Source organism: Eptesicus fuscus, chromosome 22 (assembly GCF_027574615.1).
Source record: "Eptesicus fuscus isolate TK198812 chromosome 22, DD_ASM_mEF_20220401, whole genome shotgun sequence".
Lineage (NCBI taxonomy): Eukaryota > Metazoa > Chordata > Mammalia > Chiroptera > Vespertilionidae > Eptesicus > Eptesicus fuscus.
Genome location: NC_072494.1, coordinates 24,824,104 through 24,849,771, shown reverse-complemented (window position 1 = coordinate 24,849,771; position 25,668 = coordinate 24,824,104). Strand labels below are relative to the sequence as shown.

General features: G+C 44.1%; 1 protein-coding gene across 3 annotated transcripts in view; it reads right to left on the bottom strand.

Moving 5' to 3' along the window:
* RGSL1 (regulator of G protein signaling like 1) overlaps positions 1-25,668 on the bottom strand; it is a 70,888-nt gene that overhangs the window by 36,988 nt on the left and 8,232 nt on the right. For all 3 annotated transcript variants that reach the window (XM_054711451.1, XM_054711450.1, XM_054711449.1), the window contains exons 4-16: positions 24,141-24,270; positions 22,573-22,677; positions 21,441-21,602; positions 18,608-19,575; positions 16,277-16,339; positions 15,662-15,884; positions 14,300-14,413; positions 10,927-11,047; positions 6,257-6,450; positions 4,734-4,851; positions 4,201-4,315; positions 2,271-2,411; positions 1,968-2,094 (exon numbers count right to left, since the gene is read on the bottom strand). In XM_054711451.1, the coding sequence (XP_054567426.1) occupies positions 1,968-2,094; positions 2,271-2,411; positions 4,201-4,315; positions 4,734-4,851; positions 6,257-6,450; positions 10,927-11,047; positions 14,300-14,413; positions 15,662-15,884; positions 16,277-16,339; positions 18,608-19,575; positions 21,441-21,602; positions 22,573-22,677; positions 24,141-24,270 (2,581 nt within the window). The remainder of the gene's footprint in view (positions 1-1,967; positions 2,095-2,270; positions 2,412-4,200; positions 4,316-4,733; positions 4,852-6,256; positions 6,451-10,926; positions 11,048-14,299; positions 14,414-15,661; positions 15,885-16,276; positions 16,340-18,607; positions 19,576-21,440; positions 21,603-22,572; positions 22,678-24,140; positions 24,271-25,668) is intronic.

The window sequence follows — 25,668 nt, the reverse complement described above, 5'->3', positions numbered from 1 at the left end:
GTGCACGAATTTTGTACACCAGGCCTCTAGTGATATAATAATAGCAAGAATACTAGCTAACTCTTTCATAGCGCTTACCATTGCCTGAAATAGTTCTAAAATGCTTTATATATATACTAGAGGCCCGGTGCACGAAATTCGTGCACGGAGGGAGGTTGTACCCCAGCCTGTACCCTCTCAGCCCAGCCTGTACCCTCTCCAATCTGGGACCCCTCAAGGGATGTCCGACTGCCCGATCCCTGGGATCGGGCCTAAACGGGCAGTCGGACATCCCTCTCACAATCCAGGACTGCTGGCTCCCAACTGCTTGCCTGCCTGCCTTCCTGATTGCCCCTAACCGCTTCTGCCTGCCTCTCACAATCCAGGACTGCTGGCTCCCAACTGCTTGCTTGCCTGCCTTCCTGATTGCCCCTAACTGCTTCTGCCTGCCAGCCTGATCACACCCTAACCACTCTGCTGCCAGCCTGTTTGCCCTCAACTTCCCTCCTCTGCCGGCCTGGTGACCCCTAACTGCCCTCTCCCGCAGGGTTGATCACCTCCAACTGCCCTCCCTTGCAGGCTTGGTCCCTCTCAACTGCCCTCCCTTGCAGGCCAGGTGCCTCCCAACTGCCCTCTCCTGCTGGCCATCTTGTGGTGGCGATCCTGTGTCCACATGGGGGCAGGATCTTTGACCACATGGGGGCAGCTATATTGTGTGTTGCAGTGATGATCAATCTGCATAGTACTCTTTTATTAGATAGGATAGAGGCCTGGTACAGGGGTGGGGGCCAGCTGGTTTGCCATGAAGGGTGTCCCTGATCAGGGTGGGGTACCCTTGGGGCGTGGGGTGGCCTGAGCGAGGGGCCTGTGGTGGTTTGCAGGCTGGCCACACCCCCTGGCAATGCAAGCGGAGACCCTGGTATCTGGAATTTATTTTCCTTCTACAATTGAAACTTTGTAGCCTGGAGCAGAGCCAAGCCTGGGGCTCCCTCCGAGGCCCGAAGCCATTTGTGTTAGGGTTATAATTGAAACTTTGTTGCCTTAAGCAGGTGGGCCCGGCCAGGGTGTGTGGAAAGCTTTGCTTCCCCTGTTGCCAGCGGCAACCCTGGCCTGCTCTCTCAAGCTCCATTCTGCCGCCATTTGTTTGAATTTGTTTACCTTCTAAAATTGAAACTTTGTAGCTTGAGTGGAGGCTTAGGCCTGCAACGGCTGGCAGAAAGCTTGGCTTCCTCTGTTACCTAGGAAACCTTGCTCTCTGTGGCTGTAGCCATCTTGGTTTGGGTTAATTTGCATGCTCGCTCTGATTGGATGGTGGGCGTGGCTTGTGGGTGTGGCTTGTGGGTGTGTCGGAGGTATGGTCAATTTGCATATCTGTCTATTATTATATAGGATATTAACTCGTTTAATTCTCACAACAATTCTCTGAGACAGGCACAATTATTTCCATTCTACAGATGAGGAAACTGAGGCACAAAGCCACTTTCACAAGGTCCTCCCATGAGTAAGTGCCAGATTCAAACCCAGGAAATCTGGTTCCAACATCTGTGGCTCTTATTTGCTGCCTTGCCCTCAAAAGTGGAGGTACCTTGAGAGCAGATCCTATGCTGCATGCTCACTACTGTATCCCCAGCAAAGTGTCTGCCACATTCTCAAAAAGGGTGTTGAATGAATGAACGAAACAATTTAATAAATCTCTTGCTACCAACAAACAACATAAGCAAATAGTTTGGTAAAATGTGAGATCTCGCACTACTTTAGTCTAGTCATTCTCCACCCTTTTGGGTCCCTGAGCAGATGCCACTGAACTCCCATCCTCTCTAGGCCGGCCTGGGCTTGGCTTTGCAGCCAGGACCTGGACTTCTTGCTGGACCCCAGGCTAACGCAGACATGAATGACACAGAGCCCTACCCCTGTAGCTACTTATCTGAGCCAGCCAGCCCTGCTACTGAAATCAACAGGGAAGGAGAGCCAACAGAGATGTGACTTACTTTCCTTGTTGTTAACTTCCAGTTGGAGATATTTTTCAAATTCCTGGCGCAAGCTGACATTGTTCATGTATCTGCGGTACTTGCAAAAGCTCTTGATAAAGCTGACCATTCTCAGCCAGATTTTTTTCTGGGGAAAGAGGGAGGGTATGACATAGTTAGTACAGCTGCTGTCCACTGAGAGTCAACTATGCGCCCAAACTTGCCATTCTTCACAAGCAATCCTCACAACCCCTCCTTTAAAAAGGAATAATTTTAAGCTCCAGTTTAAAGCCCAGGAAACTCAAGTCAAAGAACTTGTATAACCTTCCCCAGATTAAGCAGCTGCTGAGCGGAAGATTCCGGCTTCAACCAGGCATGTCTGGGGCCATTGGCAAAGCTCTTTCTGTCGTAGTCTTTCAACAGTGAAGGTTTGAGTTGCCGTGATTGAGAAAGGAGTTGTGCGAGCTAAAAACAGGAAGAAACAGAGGACAGAGATAAGTATGACTCACAAAGCGAGAATAGTGGCTCAGGCAGATTTTGAAACGTTGAAAAAAAAAATAAGGAAAAGAATAAAACCATTTCTAAGCATTTTAAAAAGAAAAACTAATTAGATGCACACACTCATACACCACACGCACGTACACTCTCACACACACATTCATTTGGTTAAGTTTCTTCATCCATTTCTTCATAGGTACCTGGTGAACATTCTCCAGTTCATTTACCCCTTGAGAAATGGAGGTTGAGGGCCAGAAAGCATCTGGTTGATCTGGTTGGCCCTGCTAGCGGTTCTGAACCTGTGGGTCATGACCCACAGGTTGGGAACCGCTGCTGTAGAGCCTAAGACCATCAGAAAACACAGATATTTACATTACGATTCATAACAGTAGCAAAATTACAGTTATGAAATAGCAACGAAAATAATTTTGTGGTTGGGGGTCACCACAACATGAGGAACTGTATTAAAGGGGTGTGGCATTAGAAAGGTTGAGAACCACTGCTCTACAGGCAGGGAACCTCAGTAGAGACATGGCTTCAGAGAGCCAGAGGTCAAGTTCAAAAACCACTGGATTTAGAATCAGAAACTTTGAGTGTGGAACCTAGCTCACCCTAATTGTATACAGTTTGGGCCAACTTACTTAAACCACGAGTCCATGTCTCCACGTGTAAGACACAAACCAATGGTTGTGGTGAGGGTTAGGGATGATATATGAAAACCCTAACACAGTACTTAGCACAAAGTAGGCTTATGTACATGTTGGTTTTCCATTTATCTCTTCTTATCTAAGAGCAACAGGAAGACCTGAAAGTAAAACAAAGCATCCGGGTTCTGAGGGCGGTATTCTTTCCAATGTCCTACGTGATCATTCCTGGTACCCTGAGATGGAGTCGATTCATGGATGGAGGAAATAAAAAGAAAAAAGGCCAGGGAAGCCCATTTCCATACCTGGGGTATTGGGTCAATGGGCATAGGAATGATTTTCCAAAATATCTGGGCATGATCTTTGGAGTCAAGAGCTGGGGTCAAGTTTTTCTGATATAAACTAACTCTAGAATACATTGAACAAAGGTTATTGAAGAGATTATTTAAAATTATTTTTATTTTTTTCTCAAACCATATGAAGACTTTCCTGAGTAACATACCTGTCTTCTCTTTCTTCCCTTTTTATCTCCTCCAGCGGGAGAAAGAATGAGCTAGATGACTGAGGAGTTTGGAAGAAGGAAGCAGGTATGGTCTGCTCTGGGCCCTTTGCGTTTTCTCTCTCTCTGGGAGGAGCTTGTCTTCGGGACACATGCTCAGGCCTGCCCTTTCTCATACCGGAAGGGGCTCCCTCAGCTAAGTGGGGGCCTAAGTTGTTCCATTATGCTATAGTGACAGGACGTGTAAATGTGAAAGAGAAAGGATTATCAAACCCCTTGGGCTTCATGGTCAATTCATGTCCTTGAAAGTAGCTTTCAGCAATAAAAAAACACACCAAACACAAAAAACAAAAACCTGGCATTATCATCTCCATCAGTACCTGTTGCCTCTCACAAAGACAGTAGAGAGGGTCTTCCTTAATTCCCACTGTAACCATGCCTCTGAGACTCAGATGCCTCCTTCATAAAATGGGGTTTCAGAAGCCTACCCCAAAGAGGAGTCGTTTTGGTGACCGAATAAGCTAACAGCGAAACGCTTTTGAATGGGCGACGATGCCGAGGCAAGTGGCTTTCTCGTCCCCCGTGTCTGGTCTTCACTGGCTTCCTCACTCACCTGCGGTTCCTGTATTTGCATTGAGGAGTTCTTCGAGGGCTTCCTATACACAGTTCGTACTTGAGTTTGCACTTCCGGAGGGAAATCTGGGAACAGCTGTTGGTACTCTTTAAACCTGCCGGGAGGAGGCGAGGAATGTCAAAGAAGGCCGAAGCCTGGCACACCAACAGGAGCGGCCACAGCAAACCCATCTCTGCTTTTGGAGGACGTCAAAGTGGAAACTGGGGAACATCAAGACACTCAAAAATAGTCTTCTTAATATTTCCAACCTTTGCTAATGTCAGCCTGCCCTTCCCAATCAATGCTATATTGTTCCTGTTCAGACAAATGAGCAGAAGTGTGTGTGTGAGCATGCGCCCGCCTGCCCGTCCATGCAGGTAGGTAAGAGGGTTCAAGATAAGTTTGGCTTTTCTTTTGTAGGGAGGCTCTGACGATGAACTCTGTGAGTGTATTATGAGACGTGAATCATGTGGCTTGCAGCAGCCAAGGAGCAGCTCCAGAAAGGCTCACTGCCTCCATCAAGCAATACTCACCACTTTTCTTCCAGAGAGTTCATGACACATTCCTGGAGTGCTAACAATGAGTTTGTGCTGAGACGACCCTTCTGAGAGACTTCTTTGATGATAGGGTCATCACACTGCAGTATGTCTTCTAGAAAATGACATGGAGAGGGGGGAGGAGGAGAGGAGATGGGGAGGGGGTGAGAAGCCTTCATCTCTTGTCTATCATTTCTGAAGTAGCTGGTATTTTTTTCATCTCAGAGTCTTACAGTCCCTTATTCTCAATCTGGTTTGACTGAGCTCTCCACAGATTGTTTGAAAATCCCAAACGCATCTTTGGGATGTTATGTGCAAGTGTATTTGTAGAGCAAATACTGTTCCTATTCTAGTTTAGTTCCACTCAAATCTCAGATAAATGTGCAAAGGGAATAAATGTTTAAAAGACTCATTTCTGCAGTTAGTTTGAAGTTTTTGGTTTAGGAAGAGAGCAGAAAGATAAAGGACTAAAGTTAATTGCTGAGGCAAATGAGAAATCCAAGATTACAAGTAAGTATTGTAAGGGTTATATAATTTTTGTTCAAAGACTATGGTGGTCATTAATAAGACTTGAAAACTTACCAAGGACAAGATCTGCTTCCTTTTTTTTCTTCTCACTTCTAGCTCATTCAAAACTATGTACAGAACTTAATATCCTGACATTTAATAAACATTTCTTACAAGATTTGCCAATTTTACCTCTTTTTTGACTTGTATGAAATCTATGTCCCTTCTTGGTTTACCACAAGCAAAGCGCGCGCGCGCAGACACACACACACACACACACACACACACACACACACACACACACCATCTCTGTCAAAATAGTAGGCTTCATCTTTATTACTTTGCTTGTTTACCTCCAAGATGGAACCAAGCTCACTCCCTTTAGTTTGCCTTCAGTCTTATAGGTCAATACTTTACATGCAACTTCTGCTTCTGGCCAAATGAACTGACATGGGTCAGATTTACCCTCCCACCTTAGGCAAGGAAACAAGACAAAATTCTTGAGGATTTTCAAAGAGATAGTTCTGCTTCCTGGCACAATTACCATTATAACCTATGATTGGTGAACACTCTTGCTTTGCAGTTTATTCTCGCTTTTGTATCTAACTCCAGTGTAGTTGATTTGAAGGTCAAACAACTTGAGTTTGAATTCAAGTTCCACCAGCTGGATAAGTTAGTTAGCTCCTCTGTTTCACCTTCCGCATTAGTTAAGTAGAGCCATTTATCCCTACCTTATAGGGACTGAATAAAATCCTATTTTCAGGGCCAAATGAACTGAGAGTATGTATTTCACATACAAATGCAAGTGTTTTGCACTTGGCTTCTTTAACTACCAATATTTCTAATTGATTGGTGTTCTCTGCTCTCACTATCCCTCTTAACCTTTGTCTCAATACTGCCTCGTGTGGCCGCTATTCTGTTATGCTCCCTTAGGAGACTCAAGACCGCTCTTTTCTAGATTCTTCTATGATACTAAAGGGAGAAGCAAACAGTATCAGGAGGAAGCTGCATACCAGCAGGGACTATGCCAGAGAAATAAGTCTCCATTACATTTTCAACAAGAGACTTGGAGACCTGTTCATCGGTCTCAGTACTGATCTTCTGTATGGCCAGCAGGAACTGCAATGGGCTCTCGGCCTTCTGTTCTTTGAGGAACTCCGTGAAGTACTCAAAGTGCTGTACATTTAGGAAGACTTCTTCCAGGTTTCTGGAAACAAGAAAGCATCATTGGTTGAGAGAATGGATGGTGACCCTGGATTCTGTTCCACTTAAGGAATGGGGAAGGACTTCTCCCGGGCTGTGGGGCCTTTAATTATGTGTGAAGATCAGGGTGAATGAATTGGTTACTCTATTTCCTTGGAAATAAATTTTTATGTGTCCATCCTAAGCATGGTTCAATCATTGCCAACATCAATGGAAGAGGAAGAGAGGTATTTTAAAGGGGCTATTTTTTTTTTTTCTAGAACCACCTTCTTTCTACATTATGGATTCAAAACAACCCCTCACTGGCAGTCATTTCAGTGAGGTGGAGCAAAAGTGATCAGCAATTATTGATCAATACTTCCTAATTGCCTTTGCTGATTTCTTTTTCACCGTTCCTTAAATAAAGGTGCCCCTAATGTTTCATTCTCAATCCTCTTGAATTTTGCCATATGATTCCTCCCTCTCCCCCCCCCCCGCCCCAATCCCTACCTCCTCTGTTATCTCAATTTTCATCGATATGGTAAAACTATGTTTCTAGTCTTTTTGTCATTCAACAGTTTGATTATGATGTGCCTAGGTGTGAATATTTTTAAGTTTATCCTACTTGGGATTCATTCAGCGTCTAGTATGTTCTGATTAAGTATTCAACCATTGCATATTCAAATATTTTTCCTGCCCCTTTATCTCTCTCCGGATATTTCCATTATTTGTATGTTGGTGCTCTTGATGGTGTCTCACAGGTCTCTTATTTTTTGATGCTTTCACACTGGATAATGTCTGCTGAGCTAATTTTAAGTTCACAAATGCTTCTGCCAACTCAAATCTGCTATTGATGCTTTCTAGTGAATTTTTAATTTCAATTATTGTACTTTTCAACTCCAATGTTTTATTTGGTTCTATTTATCTTATTAGATATTTTCATTTGATGAATCAGTATCATCATACTTTCCTTTAATTTTTTTAAAACATGGTTTCCTTTAATTCATTGACCATATTGCTTAAAAGTCCTTAGAGTGCAATATGTGAATCACTTCAAAGATAGTTTCTAATGACTGCTTTTCCCCCTCTGTGTATGAGCCATCCTTTCCAGTGGGTTTTTTTGGGGGGTGGGGTGGGGGTGGGGGTATGTATCATAATTTTTTAACTGAAAATTTAGATGATATAATTTCTAGAGTTCTAAAACTTTTGACAGGTTTGTCCAGTTTTACCATTGGAGAGACAATTTTTTGAGGTTCTTACTCTACCATTGCAGAAGTCCAATTCCTCACCTTCAGTGTTTTGTTTTGTTTTAATCTGTATCTTCCCTTATATATCTACTACAGGCCCAGTGCACGAAAATTCGTGCTGGGAGGTGGGGGCGTCCCTCAGCCCAGCCTGTCAAACCAGGAGGTCACCATTCGATTCCTGGTCAGGGCACATGCTCAGGTTGCGGGCTTAGTTCCCAGTGTGGGGCGTGCAGGAGGCAACCAGTCAATGATTCTCTCTCATCATTGATGTTTCTACCTCTCTCTCACTCTCCCTTCCTCTCTGAAATCAATAAAAATATATTTAAAACAAACAAAAAGAAAGAAAGAAAGAAAGAAAGGAAGGAAGGAAGGAAGGAAGGAAGGAAGGAAGGAAGGAAGGAAGGAAGAAAAGAAGGAAAGAAAGAAAGAAAGAAAGAAAGAAAGAAAGAAAGAAAGAAAGAAAGACTGAATGAATGGCCTGGCTTACAAGAAAATGTCAAGAAGGTAGTAAACATACCTAAAAAATAAAGACCGGTACAAAACAGTACATGATAAGTGCTTGGGGTTATATTTTAGGGGTTTGGTGTTTCAGAGGAGAAGGAGTCATACATTTGGATAGCTCTCTCGCAGTATGGGAGCCCTCAGGGGATGTCCAACTGACGGCTTCGGCCTGTTCCCCGTGGGGTGTGGGCTAAGCCGCAGTCTGGCTTCCCTCTGCGGGAGGCGACTCCAGTGGGCTGATCTGGGGATGGCAAGTGGCCGGGCCCACCCTGAATAGCCCCACCACTGCTGCTGCCCCTGGCCTCCCTCTGCAGGAGGCAATGGGGCGGGCAATCAGGGGATGGCATGGCCCCCATTGCCCTGCCACTGGTTGCCACCGCCCCCCACACCCCTTTGCTGTCCCCTCCCTCTGCCCTCTGGCATGCGCCTCGGCTGGCCTAGCGCCACCTGCTCACCGCTGCTCTCCCCCCCCCCCCCGCCTCCCACCCACCATTTGGTCGATTTGCATATTAAGCTTTTATTATATAGGATTCCACTTTTAACTTCAGGTCTTTAATATCACTTGCCCAAACAACTGCTACAACCTTCCAAATATTATTTCTGCCCTTAGTCTGAGTCTCTGACTCATCATACTATTATTATGTCTACCAGAGTAATATTTTAAAAATCCATATAAAAGGTTTTTTGCAACTCCTGTTCCAACAACTCCCATGAATCCTTATTGCCACTTAATCAACACAAATTCCTTAATAATTCATTCAAAACCTTCTTTCAGTTATTTTAATCTCAATCTAGGTTTCTAATTTTATGTCTAAATTCTCCCCAAGTATTCTGTGCTTTAACACCACTGGACTATTTTCAAGTCTTTAAATACAACTTTCATACTTCTGTGTTTATTTTTTGTGTCATTTCTTCGGTTTGGAAGATTTAGCCCTACCCACAAAATACTCCCTTTCTTTGCAATTGAATTGCTCCATGCAGATCAGGGACTCTTTTGATATTCTAGGTTTTCCTAACCCTCACTCAAAATTTCCTTCTTCAATTATGCTCTTATAGCAATTAGTCAATATTTTATCATAACATTTAAAGGTCAGAATTGCAGTTTATTTAATTATGTATTGGATTAAGGGCAAGGACTATGTCTTTATTTGTATCATTAGTATACACAGAGTGTCTGGGACACCGTATATGATCAAAAACTGTTTAGTACATTGAATTTGGACTAAGGACAAGGTTTAAGAGAGTGGCAACTGTGGTATACCTGGACCATTCTGCTGTGGTCCTAATGGAGTCATGAAACTAGACTATATAACCCTGCATAGTCCCTCTAGAATTTAATGATCTTATGAATATATGATCTAGAAAAGACTTCTGTGATATTCATTTTCAACTAATTTGGAAAATACGAATCTCTGTAGATATAGTGAAAAGTAGTAAGTAGTACAAATTAGAATATCAAACAGAATAGAAGCTTAAATGTCAGGGATTAATTTCAGTTCCTTGAAAGGGAGGAAAATCTCTCTAGAGTATTTAGAAGAGACAGAGGGCTTTTAACACCCCCCCCCCCCCCCCCCCGAAGGCTAACAGTAACTGAAAACATACTTCTGGGAACTTTTCCCTGCAAATATTCTGCTAGTGATGTTGACTACCAAATCTGTACGTGCTAATCTATCTCTATCCTCTGTGAGAGAACTCTCCATGTAACTAGTCATTAATAGATAGTGAATTAAAAAAGAAAATGAATGACTGGCCAGCTGGCGTGGCTCAGTGGTTGAGCATTGACCTACAAACCAGGAGGTCACCATTCGATTCCTGGTCAGGGCACATGCTCAGGTTGCGGGCTTAGTTCCCAGTGTGGGGCGTGCAGGAGGCAACTAGTCAATGATTCTCTCTCATCATTGATGTTTCTATCTATCTCTCACTCTCCCTTCCTCTCTGAAATCAACAAAAATATATTTAAAACAAACAAAAAGAAAGAAAGGAAGAAAGAAAGAAAGAAAGAAAGAAAGAAAGAAAGAAAGAAAGAAAGACTGAATGAATGGCCTGGCTTACAAGAAAATGTCAAGAAGGTAGTAAACATACCTAAAAAATAAAGACCGGTACAAAACAGTACATGATAAGTGCTTGGGGTTATATTTTAGGGGTTTGGTGTTTCAGAGGAGAGGGAGTCATACATTTGGATAACTTTTATGTAGCGGTGGCATCTGTGCTAAGAAAAGTGGGATAAAGGTGAGTGGGCATTCCGGAAAGCGAGGGCCACAGAGTCTTTGCCTCGCAGTGGGACCTTACCAGAGGCTGACTCTTGGGTTGATTGTAAGGGGGAGAGACACGAAGTAAGGACCCAGTTAGGAGGCTTCTACAGTCACACACAGTCCAGAAAACACAAATACGCAAGGACACATGTACAAAGATGAATATGATGGTACTGCTGATAGCCATAAAAAATTGAAGATGGTGTAAATGTCCATGAAAAACATATAGTTAAATACATCATGCTACATCCATTCTATGGAAGAAAGTAGACCTGTGTACATACTGGCATGAAAGGATGTCCATAATAGCTTGCTATGTTGAAAAACTTACTGTATAATTCATATTGCATGGTGCCAGGTTTAGAAAACATACAATGATTTAAAATACTTAGTATGCCTGTGCATGTATATGTGATATATGGAAAAGAATGTGGAAATTAACACAGACAAATAGGCTCATGCTGAACTCCAGGGCTGTGCCTGGAGATATTGGTGTCTTACCTGGGTCTCACTGAAGGCTTCCTTACAACAGCAATCTTTTTTGAGGGCGCTTCCTTAGCTGGGGGTGAATGTATCCGTGGTTCTTTGGTAAATTTCTGACGATAGACTTTATACTGGTAATCTAATGAGAAGTCACAACGTTGGGCAACGCCATGTTATAAAGAACATTGCAGAGAAGAAGGGACAAAGTAGCAAGAGTGCATGTGGAAAAACCACGGTCCCCACGACTGCTGCCATCTCAGGCCATTAGTGCTGGGAATGCACGGCCATTAGTGTGTGAGACTTCGGGATGACTTTAACCCCTGACCCTAATATCAGTCCAGGCTGTGTTATTTACGTCTGCTGGCTATGAGGCCTAGAGCCCACCTTCCTTAGAAAACTGCTGAGACCTACTCCATCATACTTCCTATCATTTCAACACCAAAGGGCATCCCTCCCCCAATCAGTCATTTTTACTAGGACCGTACTCCACGTGGCAGTCTCCCTGGACACCTCTGCTGTCTCCTCTGAAACCCTTCCACTTGTCCTCTGGAACCCCTGCTTTGTCATCAGCAAACTCACAGATTCTTGCTTGATCTCTTCATTAAGAGTCCCGCCCCCCCCCCTTGCCCTAACGGTTTGGCTCAGCGGATAGAGCGTCAGCCTGCAGACTAAAAGGTCCCAGGTTCGATTCCAGTCAAGGGCATGTACCTTAGTTGCGGGCACATCCCCAGTAGGAGGTGTGTAGGAGGCAGCTGATCGATGTTTCTCTCTCATCAATGTTTCTAACTCTCTATCCCTCTTCCTTCCTCTCTGTAAAATATCAATAAAGTATATGTAAAAAAAAAAAAAAAAAAAAGAGTTCTCCCCACCTTCTGGCTTTAACAGAAACCATTCCCTTTCCTGAGGACACTGCTGCCACAGCGAACTTCTACAGTGGTAATCTGTCGCACCATAGTACACAATTTGGAGTGGGTGTCTGGTGCCCTATTGCCACTTAGGAACCATTATTTCAAAAATATGTTAAAACATTACTATTAAAGAATGACAGACTCCAAGCATTTTAGTATTCAAAGAGCCTTTTGAGGTTGTTCATATCGTAGGAAATAATGCAGACTTTTTCAAGGGCAGGGATGGTATATTACTCATCTTGCCCCTCCAGATATTAGAACATGGACTGGTTATAGTAAATCCTGTAAACTATTTATTAACTAGAATGCCCCCCCCCCCCACCCACACACACACACAGGAAATTTCTGTCTGGTTTGGTAATACTTTCAGTGACAAATAATATGCCAAAGGATCAAAAACAATAGAAATATATACTGAGTCTAATTCACAATTGAATAGGTGAAAAAGTACAATCCAGATGATGGAAGACCAGATATCAAAAAAACAAAAACAAAACAAAAGAACACCAAGAAACCTCCCAATAAAAAACACCTAGAAATGGTGGATAAAAGAATAATACACGTTCAAGTTTGTAAGTAAGCCTGTAAGACATTAACACAAAACAAAATAGAAACATAGGGATTAGAAGCAAAGAGAAGGTTAGAAACCAGAGGGTAAGCTGACACCAACAGTGCATCTGCCCTGGATGCTTTTGCAGTGTTAAAGGCCAGAACAGGACCGAAGACAAAGCCATGCGCCCTTAGAAAATGGGCAGAGAAACCCTTTGGCCACTGCTTTTACTTTCAAGGCATTTGACAAGTATGACAATTGTTACTGAGAAAAACAGAACTTTTTGGCGGACTCTCAAGGCAGATGACAGCAAAAGTACAAAACAGCAAAGAAGAGGCCCTGAAAAGCACCCCAGGCTTTCTGTTGGGACCCCCAAAAGGAAGGAAGACCAGACCTAGCTCATCCATCAAAAGGCATGGAAGCTAGCTCTGAATCAACTCTCACCCTCAGTGGGTGAAGGTCATCTGGATGTGCTTGTTCAGTGTATGTCAGAAGTAAAGGGAGCCCTCTCCGGAGGACAGTAAGGTCACCCAGAGGCTCAAATCATCCCTATGAATTTGTACCAACAGCGCGTTCACAAATAAAGCAGAAATAACAAGGCATTTAAAAAGATGACCAAAAACCAAGGAGAAAAAAAAAAAAACATGGCACTTGAAAAAAACATGGCAGGAAATCCAAATATGGACTTTAAAATTACTACTATTCATTTAATGTAAGTAATTAAAAGAGAAAAAATACCAACACGGACTGAGTATCGCAAAAAGGAAAAAAATAAATTCTAAAAATAAAAGGTTTAATGACTGAAATGTAGAAAATTGAGAGTTAAGAAATGGGTAGGATGACAAATTATAAATGGCTGAGTGAGAATTGTTGAACTAGGAGTAAGACCCAAAGAAAATATCTATACTGAAACACAGAGAGGGAAAAAAAAATGTGAAAAATACAGAATAAAGCATATGAGACGTGGGGAATGTGGCTGAAATGTCAAAAATATGTGGCCTGGCCAGTGTGGCTCAGTGGTTGAGCATAGACCTAGGAACCAGGAGGTCATGGGTTCAATTCCCAGTCAGGGCACATGGCTGGGTTGCAGGCTCGATCCCCAGTAGGGGGCGTGCAGGAGGCAGCCGATCAATGATTCTCTCTCATCATTGATGTTTCTCTCTTTCCCTCTCCCTTCCTCTCTCTCCGAAATCAATAAATATATATATATATATATATATATATTTAAAAATTTGTGTAGTAAGATTATCCGAAGGAAATAGAATAAAGCAAGACAGATATCTGAAGAGATAATAACTGGAATTTTCCTAAAACTGACAAAGGATATCAAGTCAGAAATGCAGGAAGTCTTGAAACTCATTCTGGGAGTTGGCCTCCAACAAAGGGCCCTGCCTGACCCAAGGTCAGACCCTCCTGAGGGACAGCCACACCCCATGTGAGTTGATACAGACGTATAAAAGCCCCTTGCCTCAATGAGGGACCATGCTGAAGTGTCACCTGGCTCTCCAGCTTCCTAGGGGATCTGAGGTCTACGCTAACTGCTTAAAGTCAGCACCTACCTCTGCCCAGTCCTGCTTTCCTCATTCCCTTACAGGTGTTATTCAGAACATGCCCAACAGACCTCCTTCCATAAACTTCTGACTCCACGGAACTTCGCAGAAGACAAGTCTATGTTATTTAAAAGCCCAGAGTAATAACTAGGCAAGAAGGCAGGAATTAACTATTTTCATCCTCATCCTCATTCACTTATAATCGCATCTCATTTTCATGATGCCCTTCTATGACTTCGTAGGAGGGGGTAGGAGCTGGGAGACAAGTCTGTCCATGCCTCATTTCAAACACAGCCCGGTTCCCCTTTTGATTTTTGTGTGTTGGGAGATTCTTTCATACTGGGCTGTCTCAAACCTATCTGTGGGTTTAAATAAACACTTACCCATCTTACTAGTAGGTGCTTTTTCACAATATATTTTGTAGTCCTCACTCATCTTCTCTATGGCCACCTTCGGATACTTATAGCAGAGTTCCTCAAAGGACATTTTCTCTATGTCTATCAAGTAGAGAAAAACAGGGGAGAGTCTAGTTGACCACTCTGGGGTCAAAGATTTATATACTTCTGTTGAAAGTACTGCCTTTTAAACGTTATTTAAGTACGACAATAATGTTCTAAGGGAATGTTTCTACGCAAGGAATACAAGTTCTCTAAGCCAGATTAGAAGCAAGGAAAGACAGCCATCCCTCCAGCATGGGAGGATTCTGTCCTTCTTGGAGACCCCTGGCCCATGGAGATCTTCTGCCCATTCACACACAGTGGTCCCGAACTCCCCAGGGCAGTCTAGTGCTTTCTGAGCGATACTGATAGAGTCCAGAAGGAATCCCAGCGTGTGGACTCACAAATGTCAGTTGTCCTTATGACAATAGCCACTGTTGTCAATATCGCCTCTCAGCCAGGGGTATCTGGCTGTAAGTTGCAAGAGCAGCGGGTTATTTCTGCAGAGGATCTAGGTTTCTAGTCCTCCCTTGCTGAGCCGCCTCGGGCAACCTTCTCACCTCCCTGGGACTCGTTTTCTCTGTATGAAAGCGGAGAGTATTCTAGTTCAGGTGCACTGTGGGTTTCTGGCGCAGCCTGAGTAGAGGCATCAGCCTCCTGAGCAGACAGAGCTCCAAGATGGACAAATGCACAGGAGGCCCTTATCAGGTCGGACCCGTGTTCCAAAAATGCAGCGGTGGATGAAACAATCACATGTGCTGGGAGAGAGAGGGGGGTGCGTCTCCATGGAGCATGGTTCCCACTCTTCCTGGCTACCCCTGACACTCCTGGCCACTAAAGAAATGCCTGTTGCCCTGTCTGGTGTGGTGAAATTTACCAGCTACCCTTTCTCCCACGTCTCTCTAGATTTCTGGGAGAGGTTCTGGAATGTTCAGGATTTAAAGAGAAGGTGAAACTCTGGGTAAAACAGAGAGAGGGCCTGTTCACGATAGATTTAAATAACTCATGCTCAAGCACAGCTCTGAGGGGCAAGCATCCAGGGCATCTTGTTTTGTATATGGAGTGCACCGTGCAATGCAAAGATTTCAAGAGTTGAGTGTTACTTTAAAAATGAAATTTTTTAAAAAATTGATTTTGAGAGAGAGAGAGGAAAGGAGAGAAACATTGATGTGAGAGTGAAACATCAATCGGCTGCTTCCTGCATTGCATAGTACTGACACACAGTAAATAATCACTAAATGTTAACTATCCCTATTTCCCAGTTGCCTATATGTCAGGGGTCGAAAAAATTATGGTGACTGCCCTCACCTGTCAGAAACACTGGAGACTTCAGTTCCACCCGGAGAGACCCGTCTTGTCTCAGGTCCTCAGTAGCTAGTTTTCTCCACTGCACTGAATCCATTTCCTCCATGTTAGCCAAACTCTGGCTTAACGCCAGGGATTCCTCAAATCTCTTATAAAGAAGAATGTTCTCTTTTTTGCTTATAGAGTCTTTCTTATGCCACCTCGTGTTGGTGACCTTGGTCTGAGTCTAAGAGAAGGGGTAGGGGGACAGACAATATTTGCTATAGGAACCAGACCAGAAGCAAGATTTTTGTAACAGCCCAGTCCTCCTGTGTCTCCCTGTCAGGCAGACTTAGGCTGATGGTTATCAATTTGTTCCGATCCATTGCAAACCCATTTTCTATTAACGGAGAAATTCGATGTGAATGTGACTCTTTTAAAGTCACCTTATGCACTTGAGTCTTTTGCCTTGAGAGCTTTATATGTAAGCATCAGGGACCATGTCAACCCCCCCAGTAGCCTCTAGGAAAAAAAAATCAGACTTTCATTTACTTTAATGAATAAGGCTTCTAAAAGAGCAGTTACTCTCTTTTCTTCCCTCAACCTTATGATTCGTCCCCAACTCAAAGCCCCTCCTACTGAATAAGTGAGAAATAAGTAGTCCTCTTCATTCAGGAATTCATCATACCAGGAGCTGAGCATCTGCAATTCAAACATGACATAAGTGTTAGGAGGTGTGCTCGGCCTGCTAATGTTTACACGGGAGAAGCGTAGGCTGCCGATCCCGGAGTCTCTAGTTTGGAGATACAATGGAACAGCAAACATTAGCCATGACCAACCAGGACATTCCTTTGGCTTTCTAAATTTGCAGCTCAAGCAGCCTCTCTCTGAATCTCACAGAATAGTAACAGATACTTACTTAAGAAGAGGTACAACAAATAGTTTACTGAAGGACAATTACTGGCCACCTCTTAAATCTTTGTTCCTTTCCAAAGTACTAGCTCATCTGATTCTCAAAATGGTCCTGAAAACCAGCCAATCTTCTTTTGGTGTGTCTACTCTTAATATCTCCTCCTTGAAGACCTTACCCACTTGTGAAAATTATTTCATTACCTTAAAATAAATACACAAACAAAGCCCAATAATAACAACAGAAAACTATGCATTAGTGCTTAGCGAGGTTTATATATCTACACCCTCACGTTCATTCATTTATTTATCCGATGAATACATTCTGAGAGCCTCCCACATGCCGGACACTGTGCCCATTGCTGAGAATATACAGACCAATATGCTACAAGCCTGGTTCTCGAGGAGCTCACCTTCTAGCATGATGCACATGCCACCACAGAGGTGTGAACAAAGTTCCCTGGGAGCGGAGAGGAGGGAACACATTTCACAAGAGGTAGGGGGCCTCTAGACTTCCAGGACTGAAGAACTGCACAGGAGATTTGTGGCTGTGGATCCACTGGACTGATCTGGTCCTATACAACCAGATATGCAGCCCTGGATAATTATCCTGTACTGGAAATTGTGCTAGACTTAGAGCCAAGAACTCCTGGGTTCTAGCCCCTGGTTCCTCTACTAGTCTGCTGTGTGCCTTGAGCCAATCCACTTACCCTCTCTGAGTCTCATTTTCCTCATTGTACAAATGACAACAATACTACCCTGTCTGCTTCTCAGAGGTGCTAGGAAGCCTTGAGGAGGTAATGTGTTTTATAGGTAAATAAATTATAATGCACTAAAAAATTTGCTATTTATATCTACTTGCCCTTCCAGATCTACTCTCTATCCTTCTTTACCTGGCTTATGCCTTGGGAAATGAACCTGTATGGACCACTTCAACAAGCTCCCATGACCTCTGGTTGGGTTTATCCAGTCAGGAGTCCTGACAGGAGATGGGAAAGCAGGAGCCAAGTGAGCTTGGGATATCTATTCCCTTGGTCCCTCCCAGCCAGATCACTATGGACTGGCTACATCCCTCTACCGGCAATTACAGCTTCTGCCGAGCATTCCATTCCATATAGCTCTTCTCTCCTGGTTCTGGTAACTAACTATTCCCTCTCCCCAACTCTTCAGGCCTAAGAGTGATAAAGGTGACCCACCATTACTGGCCCTGGGATACTGCACTATCCTCTGTAGTTTCCCTACTCTCATGCCCAATACCTTGTAATTAGTCCCTTTTATTGGATGCTCATCTGTTTCCCAACTGACTCTGCCATTTGTTTTCTTCCAAGATCTTTAAAAAAAATATATATTTTTTTTTTATTTATTTATTTATTTTTTTTTTTTACAGAGAGGAAGGGAGAGGGATAGAGAGTTAGAAACATCAATGAGAGAGAAACAGCTGCCTCCTGCACACCTCCTACTGGGGATGTGCCCACAACCAAGGTACATGCCCTTGACTGGAATCGAACCTGGGACCTTTCAGTCTGCAGCCTGACCCTCTATCCACTGAGCCAAACCGGTTAGGGCTCTCCCAAGATCTTGATGATACAACAGTCAAGCAATGGGCCTTACTTCCTGTGAGTCTTTAGGATGGTCTCTCGCTTTTATCTCATGTTTTGGGATGAGAATAAACCCTTCTCAATTGGCCATTTTCTCATTGGCTATTCTAGGAAAGAAAGACCCTGCATTCCAATCCATGACGTTCAAAACAGAGTTATTAAAACTTCCCTCAGTGGAACACTCAGAGGTTCATGGTTTTGGGAGACTTCACATAAGGGGGAATTGAAGAAGGACTGAAAGGTGGATATTGACCACTCCCCAACCTCCATTCTTCTTTGGAGTTTTGGCTGTTCCTTGGGAATTTGTACAGCCTGCTCCTATAAGATTAACCAACTCTTCAATAGGTGAAGGGTTATATGGGTAATTATATCATTAACTTAGTATAGATGAGCAGATAGGGTTTTAGGTCAGTTTTGACCCAATCTTCCAGATCTTAACCCATTTCGGTAAGGTGTGACCTACCTGGCAGATTTCCTCCTGGGCTTTGGGTATCCAGGGGTTCATATTCCCAGAAGGCAGCAGCTCCTTCAGACCTTCAATGGTTTGGGAGTTGAGTGGTAAGCATGGCCCAATCTGTTCATTTAGGTAGAGCTCACAGATTCGGTTGCCTAGTATGTGCCAAAAGACAGCATTCCCCGTCTTCCTGTTATTCATCAGGACACTGAGGAAATGGTGCAGGTCCTGCCAGAGGTCCAGGAGTTGGACCTCAGTTTTCAAATTCAGCTTCTTCAGGTGGTCCCGGAAGGGACTCCCTGCAAAGGCATCAGCACACAAGGCCCAGTGGGTGTACCCCAAGGAGAGTCTTTGCTTGATGGCCTTCTTGATTGTCAAACGGGGGGAGTGACGGATGATGGGGGTGGCAGTCCTCAGGTGGGTAGAGATCTTTGCCTCAAAGAGGCCCTCCATGTGGAGATGGCTCTTGGCTTTCTTCTTCATGTTGGACTTCCTGGCACTGAGACTGTCCTTTTCCAGGGAACTGGTTATTCTCTCCTTTGAAGAGGCCTTTTTCAGGGAAGGCATTTGTATAACCACTTTCTCCTGAGGACAGATCTCCTGGGAGGACGTGGAATTGGCGCCTGGCTTGGTATCCAATTCCAGAGACCACGAGGCATGATCTATCAACTGCCACATCTTCCGCTTGATCTTTCTGCTCGAGTACAGCTTCTGGGGGTGGCAGGACTTCTTGATGCTCATGTTCAGAGGGAGCCCTCCTACATGGGTACAGCAAATACTGCACTGGCGAGTCTCATATTCTTGCATCAGATTCTGGCATGACTCCTCCTTAGCTATGATGGCCTTGGCATGGGTGTGAAAGTTGGGAAGCCAATAGCTCTGGAGTTTGAACAGAGCCACTTTCTGCATGTTGCTCAAGATCTCCCGCCTGGTGGTTGACTGGTTGGGATGCCAGATGGAGAGGTTCAAGAGAGACTCTGGAAAGAAGACAGAGAGATGAAAGATGAAAACGATGTGGCGCCGGTGAGCTTTTGAAGTTTTTCCAAATGGTTTTTGATTAGAATTTCATTGTTCCCCAAGCAACCCAGGGATGTGAAGAGGTCAAATATACGATGGATGCGTATTTATGATTTGCATCACATCACAGTGATCCCTTTCTCTGATTACCTTCCTTTTCCCCCAGATAAATAAGTCATTCTATGGGATTTTTCAAGTTATTTTTTAGACCAGTGGTCGGCAAACCACGGCTCGAGAGCCACATGCGGCTCTTTGGCCCCTTGAGTGTGGCTCTTCCACAAAATACCACGTGTGGGCGTGCATGTACAGTGTGATTGAAACTTCATGGCCCATGCGCAGAAGTCGATTTTCGGCTCTCAAAAGAAATTTCAATCGTTGTACTGTTGATGTTTGGCTCTGTTGACTAATGAGTTTGCCGACCACTGTTTTAGACTATTGAATGTTATTGTAAAGAAAAGCAAACATCACATGAAAACTTGTGTAAGAACATGTACCTCTGAATGGGATGTCTCAGGATCAGATCTAACAAGGAGGAAGGACTTAGGACAATAATTTGAAGGAGTCTTTATTAGCTCTGATTTTAATGCCATCAATTCTCAATTATCTCTCTGAATTAAGAGTAGTGTGACTAATCCCAAATAGAAAATATGGAACACATTTGTGTTTGGGTTAGCAATGCCTCCTCACTAAATAAATCTACACCAATAAAAGAGAAATATGCAAACTGACCATACCTTTGTGATGCCCATCAGCCAATCAGGAGTGAGTATGCAAATTAACCAAACAAAGATGGTGGGTTAATTTGCATATGCAGGCACGGAGCAGCTGGGCAGGACGCCTCCTATGAGGGGGAGCACGGGGGACAGAGGGAGCTACAGGAGCAGCGCTCCAGCCGGGAGCAAGGACTTGCAGACTCCGGGACGGCCGGGAGCAAAGCCAGGGGAAGGCAGGCCTATTTTTGCATGAATCTTTGTGCAATGGGCCTCTAGTAAGTAAATAAATGAATGAATAAATATCTGGATGTTCTAGAGAAGAGGCAGGCAGCTTTGTCTGTGAAGGGCCAGCTAATAAATAGTTTAGGCTTTGTAAAGGGGCCACCTACAGTCTTCGTTGCACACTTGTCTCTTAACCCTTTAAAAATATGAAAACAGCCCTAGCTGGTTTGGCTCAGTGGATAGAGCATCAGCCTGCAGACTAACGGGTCCCGGGTTTGATTCTGGTCAAGGGCACATGCTGGGGTTGCAAGCTCGATCCCCAGGAGGGGGTGTGCAGGAAGCAGCCAATCAATGATTCTCTCTCATCATTGATGTTGCTCTCTCTCTCTTCCTCTCGCTTCCTCTCTGAAATCAATAAAAAAATTAAAAAATAATAAAATAAAAAAGTAAAAATATGAAAACATTCTTAGTTCATAGGCCACATGTACTTCACTTGGCCCATGGGCTGCAGTTTATTCTAAAGAATCCCAATTAAAAGAGAGAGAGAGAGAGAGAGAGAGAGAGAGAGAGAGAGAGAGAAGACAAGCTCTGCAGGCTCAGAAGATGGAGTAGCTATGCAATTACCTTGTTCCAATTCCTCTTCACTCCATCCAGCAAAACATCACTGGCAAGTAATAGCTCAGAATAGGCAAGTACCAGCCTAAGGACAACTGGTCTCTCTCATCCCTCTCCTGTTATGGGTTGGGTTTCCTACTGGCATCCCTGATGCAGAGAACATGGAAAGGGTGGCAGTGTGCAAAGCAAGAGACTGAGGGCTATCAGACACTGGATTGATTTTTCTGGTTACATCTCCCAGGGATTTTACTTCAGATAAACTTTATAGTTCTTACTGATGTTCATGTTGCAGAGGGTCACTACCCGTGAGCCCTCCTGAAGATGGGTGGCCTTCAGCACGAGGAGGAGAGACAGGTAGTGGTCTCTCAATTCCAAGTCCATCTCATCTATGCCCAGGATCTTCTCAGCAAGGATCCAGAAATCCACCAGCTCTTCACCTACAGACCAGACAGGGGAGGCACAGAGCTGCACCCCAATCTTGCCCCTTCAGTGGTTGCATCAGGGTGTGGCAGCTGATACCCCTACCACCCACCTGCTCTACTGCCTCAAACATCACCATTAGCCACTCCTCTGGATTAAAGTACCATCTCCAGAAATGTCCTAATATGGGGGCAGATGGGAGTCATGGAGGAAGGGAATTAATGGAGAGGGATCTTTTGTGACTTTTTATTGTTAGAAAAACTCTCACTTTAAGAAAAACAGCACGACTCTGAAGTTGGATCATGAGACATTTGAGTTTGGTCCAAAAAATAAAGACAGAGGGAAAAGTAAATTTCCTAGATCATGAACCCAGAGTAGCTAGCAGAAGGGCAGTTGGGCCAAAATGTACCAAACACTATGTTCCCTGTTTCATAACTGTCAGGGCTGAAATCCTTGTGACAAACTGAAGGATAGCTCTTCCCTCCATGTTCCCTGGAGACCCAAGACTTCACCCTTAAACCAGGGCTTGTCCCTGGGTAAAACTTAACATTACTGAACTGTACAAGCTGTTGGCCTCTCAGCATCCACCAACTACTGGACCCAACAGCGCAGAAATCAATGCACCTTAACACTTTTGCTACAAGGATTTATTTATTTACTTGTTCCTTGTCTGTCTCCCCACCATGGTGGCAGCTTTATGAAGTGGGGATATATAGCTCTCATTCACCTTTGTATCCCCACCTACCAGCACAGCGGCTGCCACAGAGTGGTGCTCAATCACCATTGCTGAACGAGTGAACAAATGAGTGAGTGAAAGGGACTCTGTGTTTGCCCTAACCTACACTGCGAATCCCAGTTTTAAAAGACTTTACTCAAACTGCATTATAAATCATTTTTTATAGTCACACAACTGTTAGTAAGTGCCTGGGGCATCCTAGAAACTGTTGAGAACTTGCAAAGGCCCCAGGAGGAACTCCAAGAACCCACCTGCACTGCCCTTGAGGTAGGTACAGAAGCGCCACATCCCTCTGACCCCGCCAATGCATTTCTGGAGTAGCCACTGGTCTGCCTTTTTCCATCTCATCATCTTGGCTGCCAGGAAAAGTCCATGTTGAGAGAGAGTGAGCTCTGTCCCCAGCTCCTCTCTCAGCCTCGCGCACAGTCAGACCCCCATTCGCTCAGTATGAGTGAGGAGAAATGGTGGGTAGTTAGGGGAGTTGGGTCCCGATTATGTGGTGCTTTTGAAACTAGGCACCAGATCCTCTACTGACATGCATCAAGTGACAAGCACACATACAATCCAAAATCAAAAACACCCGCCAACCAAGGCCCTTTGCCTTCCCTCATGAGAGTAATTCTACCAATCCAATTTCCCCAATACGTAGATCGCAGGAGAGAGAGAGAGCATAGCAGTGATTTGTCACAACATTTTACTCAAAGGGATCCCGTGAATCTTAACCTTCCCTGGGTGGAGCAAATTTGATTTCCTTTGGTTAGTTGAGCTGAAAGTAAAGTTACCAATTCAATCCTAGATGGAGACTTTATTCATTCATTCTTTCAACAAGTATTTATCACATGTCTACTAAGTGCCAAGTACCATTCTAGGCGTTTGGGATACATTAGCAAACAACAAAAACCCCTGCCCTCAAGGAGCTTAAAATCTAGTGAATGAGACAGACAATGAACAATCAGTAGAACAAGTACATTATCTGGAAAAGTTGAAGCACTACAGGGAAAAAAATGAAAAAGTAGAGAAGGGCTGGGCGTGCTAAGGCAGGGGTTGGACGAGTGGACATTGTGGTCTTCATGGAGTAGGTGAGAACTTCACAGAGATTCGAGGAGATGAGAGTGGGAGCCAGTGTGGATATGGAAGAAGAGCATTCCAGGAAGCGTAAACAGACAGTGCAAAGCCTTGCAATAGAAATATGTCTAATATGTTTAAGGAACTGCAAGAGGGCCAATGTGGGGGAAATGGAGGGCTTGAGGAGGGGCGTAGGAGGAGATGAGGTCAGAAGGGAAATGAGGCCAGGTCTCTCGGACCTTGAAGGCCATGGTAGGGGTGTTGGATTTCACACTGAGAAAGAAGCCATTGGTGCAGGGGTGGTGGGTGGTGAGCAGAGGACTGACATGATCTGAATTAAATGTTGAAAGGCTCACCCTGACTGCTTTGAGCAGCAGAGCAAGAGCAGAACCAAGGAGTCTAAGTTGATTTCAGTGGCCAGGTGAGAAATGATGGTGGCTTAGACCAGGTGGTGGCAATGAAGGTGGTAAGATATGTTTGATTTTGCATATAGTTTAGGCAATTTTGTCATGTTCTGTGGCCACCATTAATTCTCTCATTTATGAATGTAGTGAGACAATAGCCAGCCCATTAGACTCCTGCTTATTGATCTAAGTAACAATTTTCCAGCTCAAGATTTTACCTATGGTCACAACACAGACTGAGCCACCTGCACATCTAAGGCTACAAAGGTAGCTACTATTTGTATGTTACTGTAGGACTAACAGGCAGCCTGGCTTCCCATATTTCTCCATACTTACACCTTCATGCTTACCTCCTTCTGGGGAATTAATGAAACTGATGAGCTCTTGACAAAGAATGTAATGGAAACACAAGTTGGTTTTACAGAAGAAAGGTAACCGGTATTTTCCCAACCAGGTCAATAATCCTTTGTACTTTGGAATCTAGAGTCCAAGCAAAATAGGAACAGAAAAGAGAAATGGAACTGAACTGCTAAGAAATGCAGCTTAGAAAAGGGCAACAAATAACCTAACACTTGCTGAATCTGGCCCAGAGATTAAAAATAGAACCTAAAGAAACTGGAGACTTGAACTGAGGCTCCCCAAGGAGTGAATGGATTGGTAGGGGGGGGGAAATCTTCGTGGGTGAAGTTGTCTTAAAAAAAGATCTAAGTCACCCAGCTGATGTGGCTCAGTGGTTGAACGTTGACCTATGAACCAGGAGGTCACGGTTCGATTCCCGGTCAGTGCACATGCCCAGGTTTCAGGCTCAATCCCCAGTGTGGGTCATGCAGGAGGCATCTGATCAATGATTCTCTCTTACTATTGATGTTTCTATCTCTTTCCCTCTCCCTCTCCCTTCCTCTCTGAAATCAATACAAAGATATATTTTGAAATAAGATCTAAGTCTTGCTTGATAGAAGAGGAGCAGAAGAGACTTTGGTCTTTGATATTGAGTCATAACTTGATTCAACGTGTAAGCACATTTATAATATTTTGCAGGCTCCCAACCCATATCAACTGCACAACGTGTACAAAAACACAACAAGACTCACACATAACATCATTTAGAGTACAGGATGGATCCCTGAGACATGGAGCCACCAGAGAAAGAAGGAAAAAACTCAGATGTTTAAGTTTCAGAGTTCTAGGAATACTAAATGTAACCATCAGAGTGGGGTGTCTTTCCCAGCTCTCCAGATCCCAGGGGAAAACAAAACCTTGCTGTGAGCAGGGATTAGGATGACCTTTCTGAGACTACCTGCTGCCGGAAGGGCATGTGGAAGCCATTGGTATGTCTAACATCTATACGGTGGAAAAAGATATAGTAACAGGAAGGGGGAGAAAAGAGAAAGACAATGGATGACAACAAGGAAAAAGGATATAAAGAGGGAAAAGTGAGACAACTCTCTGGAGGAGAGTGGTGGAGTAGGCATTAGGAATTGCAGAGTGGCATCTTACCTTGAGCTGCACCTTATAATGCAAATTACTAGGTAGCCCATGGACTGTGACTGCCTACCCCACACCCATGTCAGGCATTGCCAATCCATTCCCAGACTCTTCCTGGCTTAGGTGTGGCCTCAGAGTTCTTTTCAACACAGTGCTTCAAGCATCTACCACCCAACAGTCACAGTGAGCATGAGAGATGAAGTCCCATTTGCTAACCATCGACTGGAAGGTAACAGAAAGAACTCAGCAGCACCTCTTGGCTAAGTGATAAGGAGAAGTGTCTAACTGGCTTGATACAGTTTGCTCTACTCACCTGCTTTCCTTTCTCCCTCTCCCTCTCCCAATCACACTTCCAATTCAGCTCCCTCAACCCCCCACCCCAAGACCGCCGCC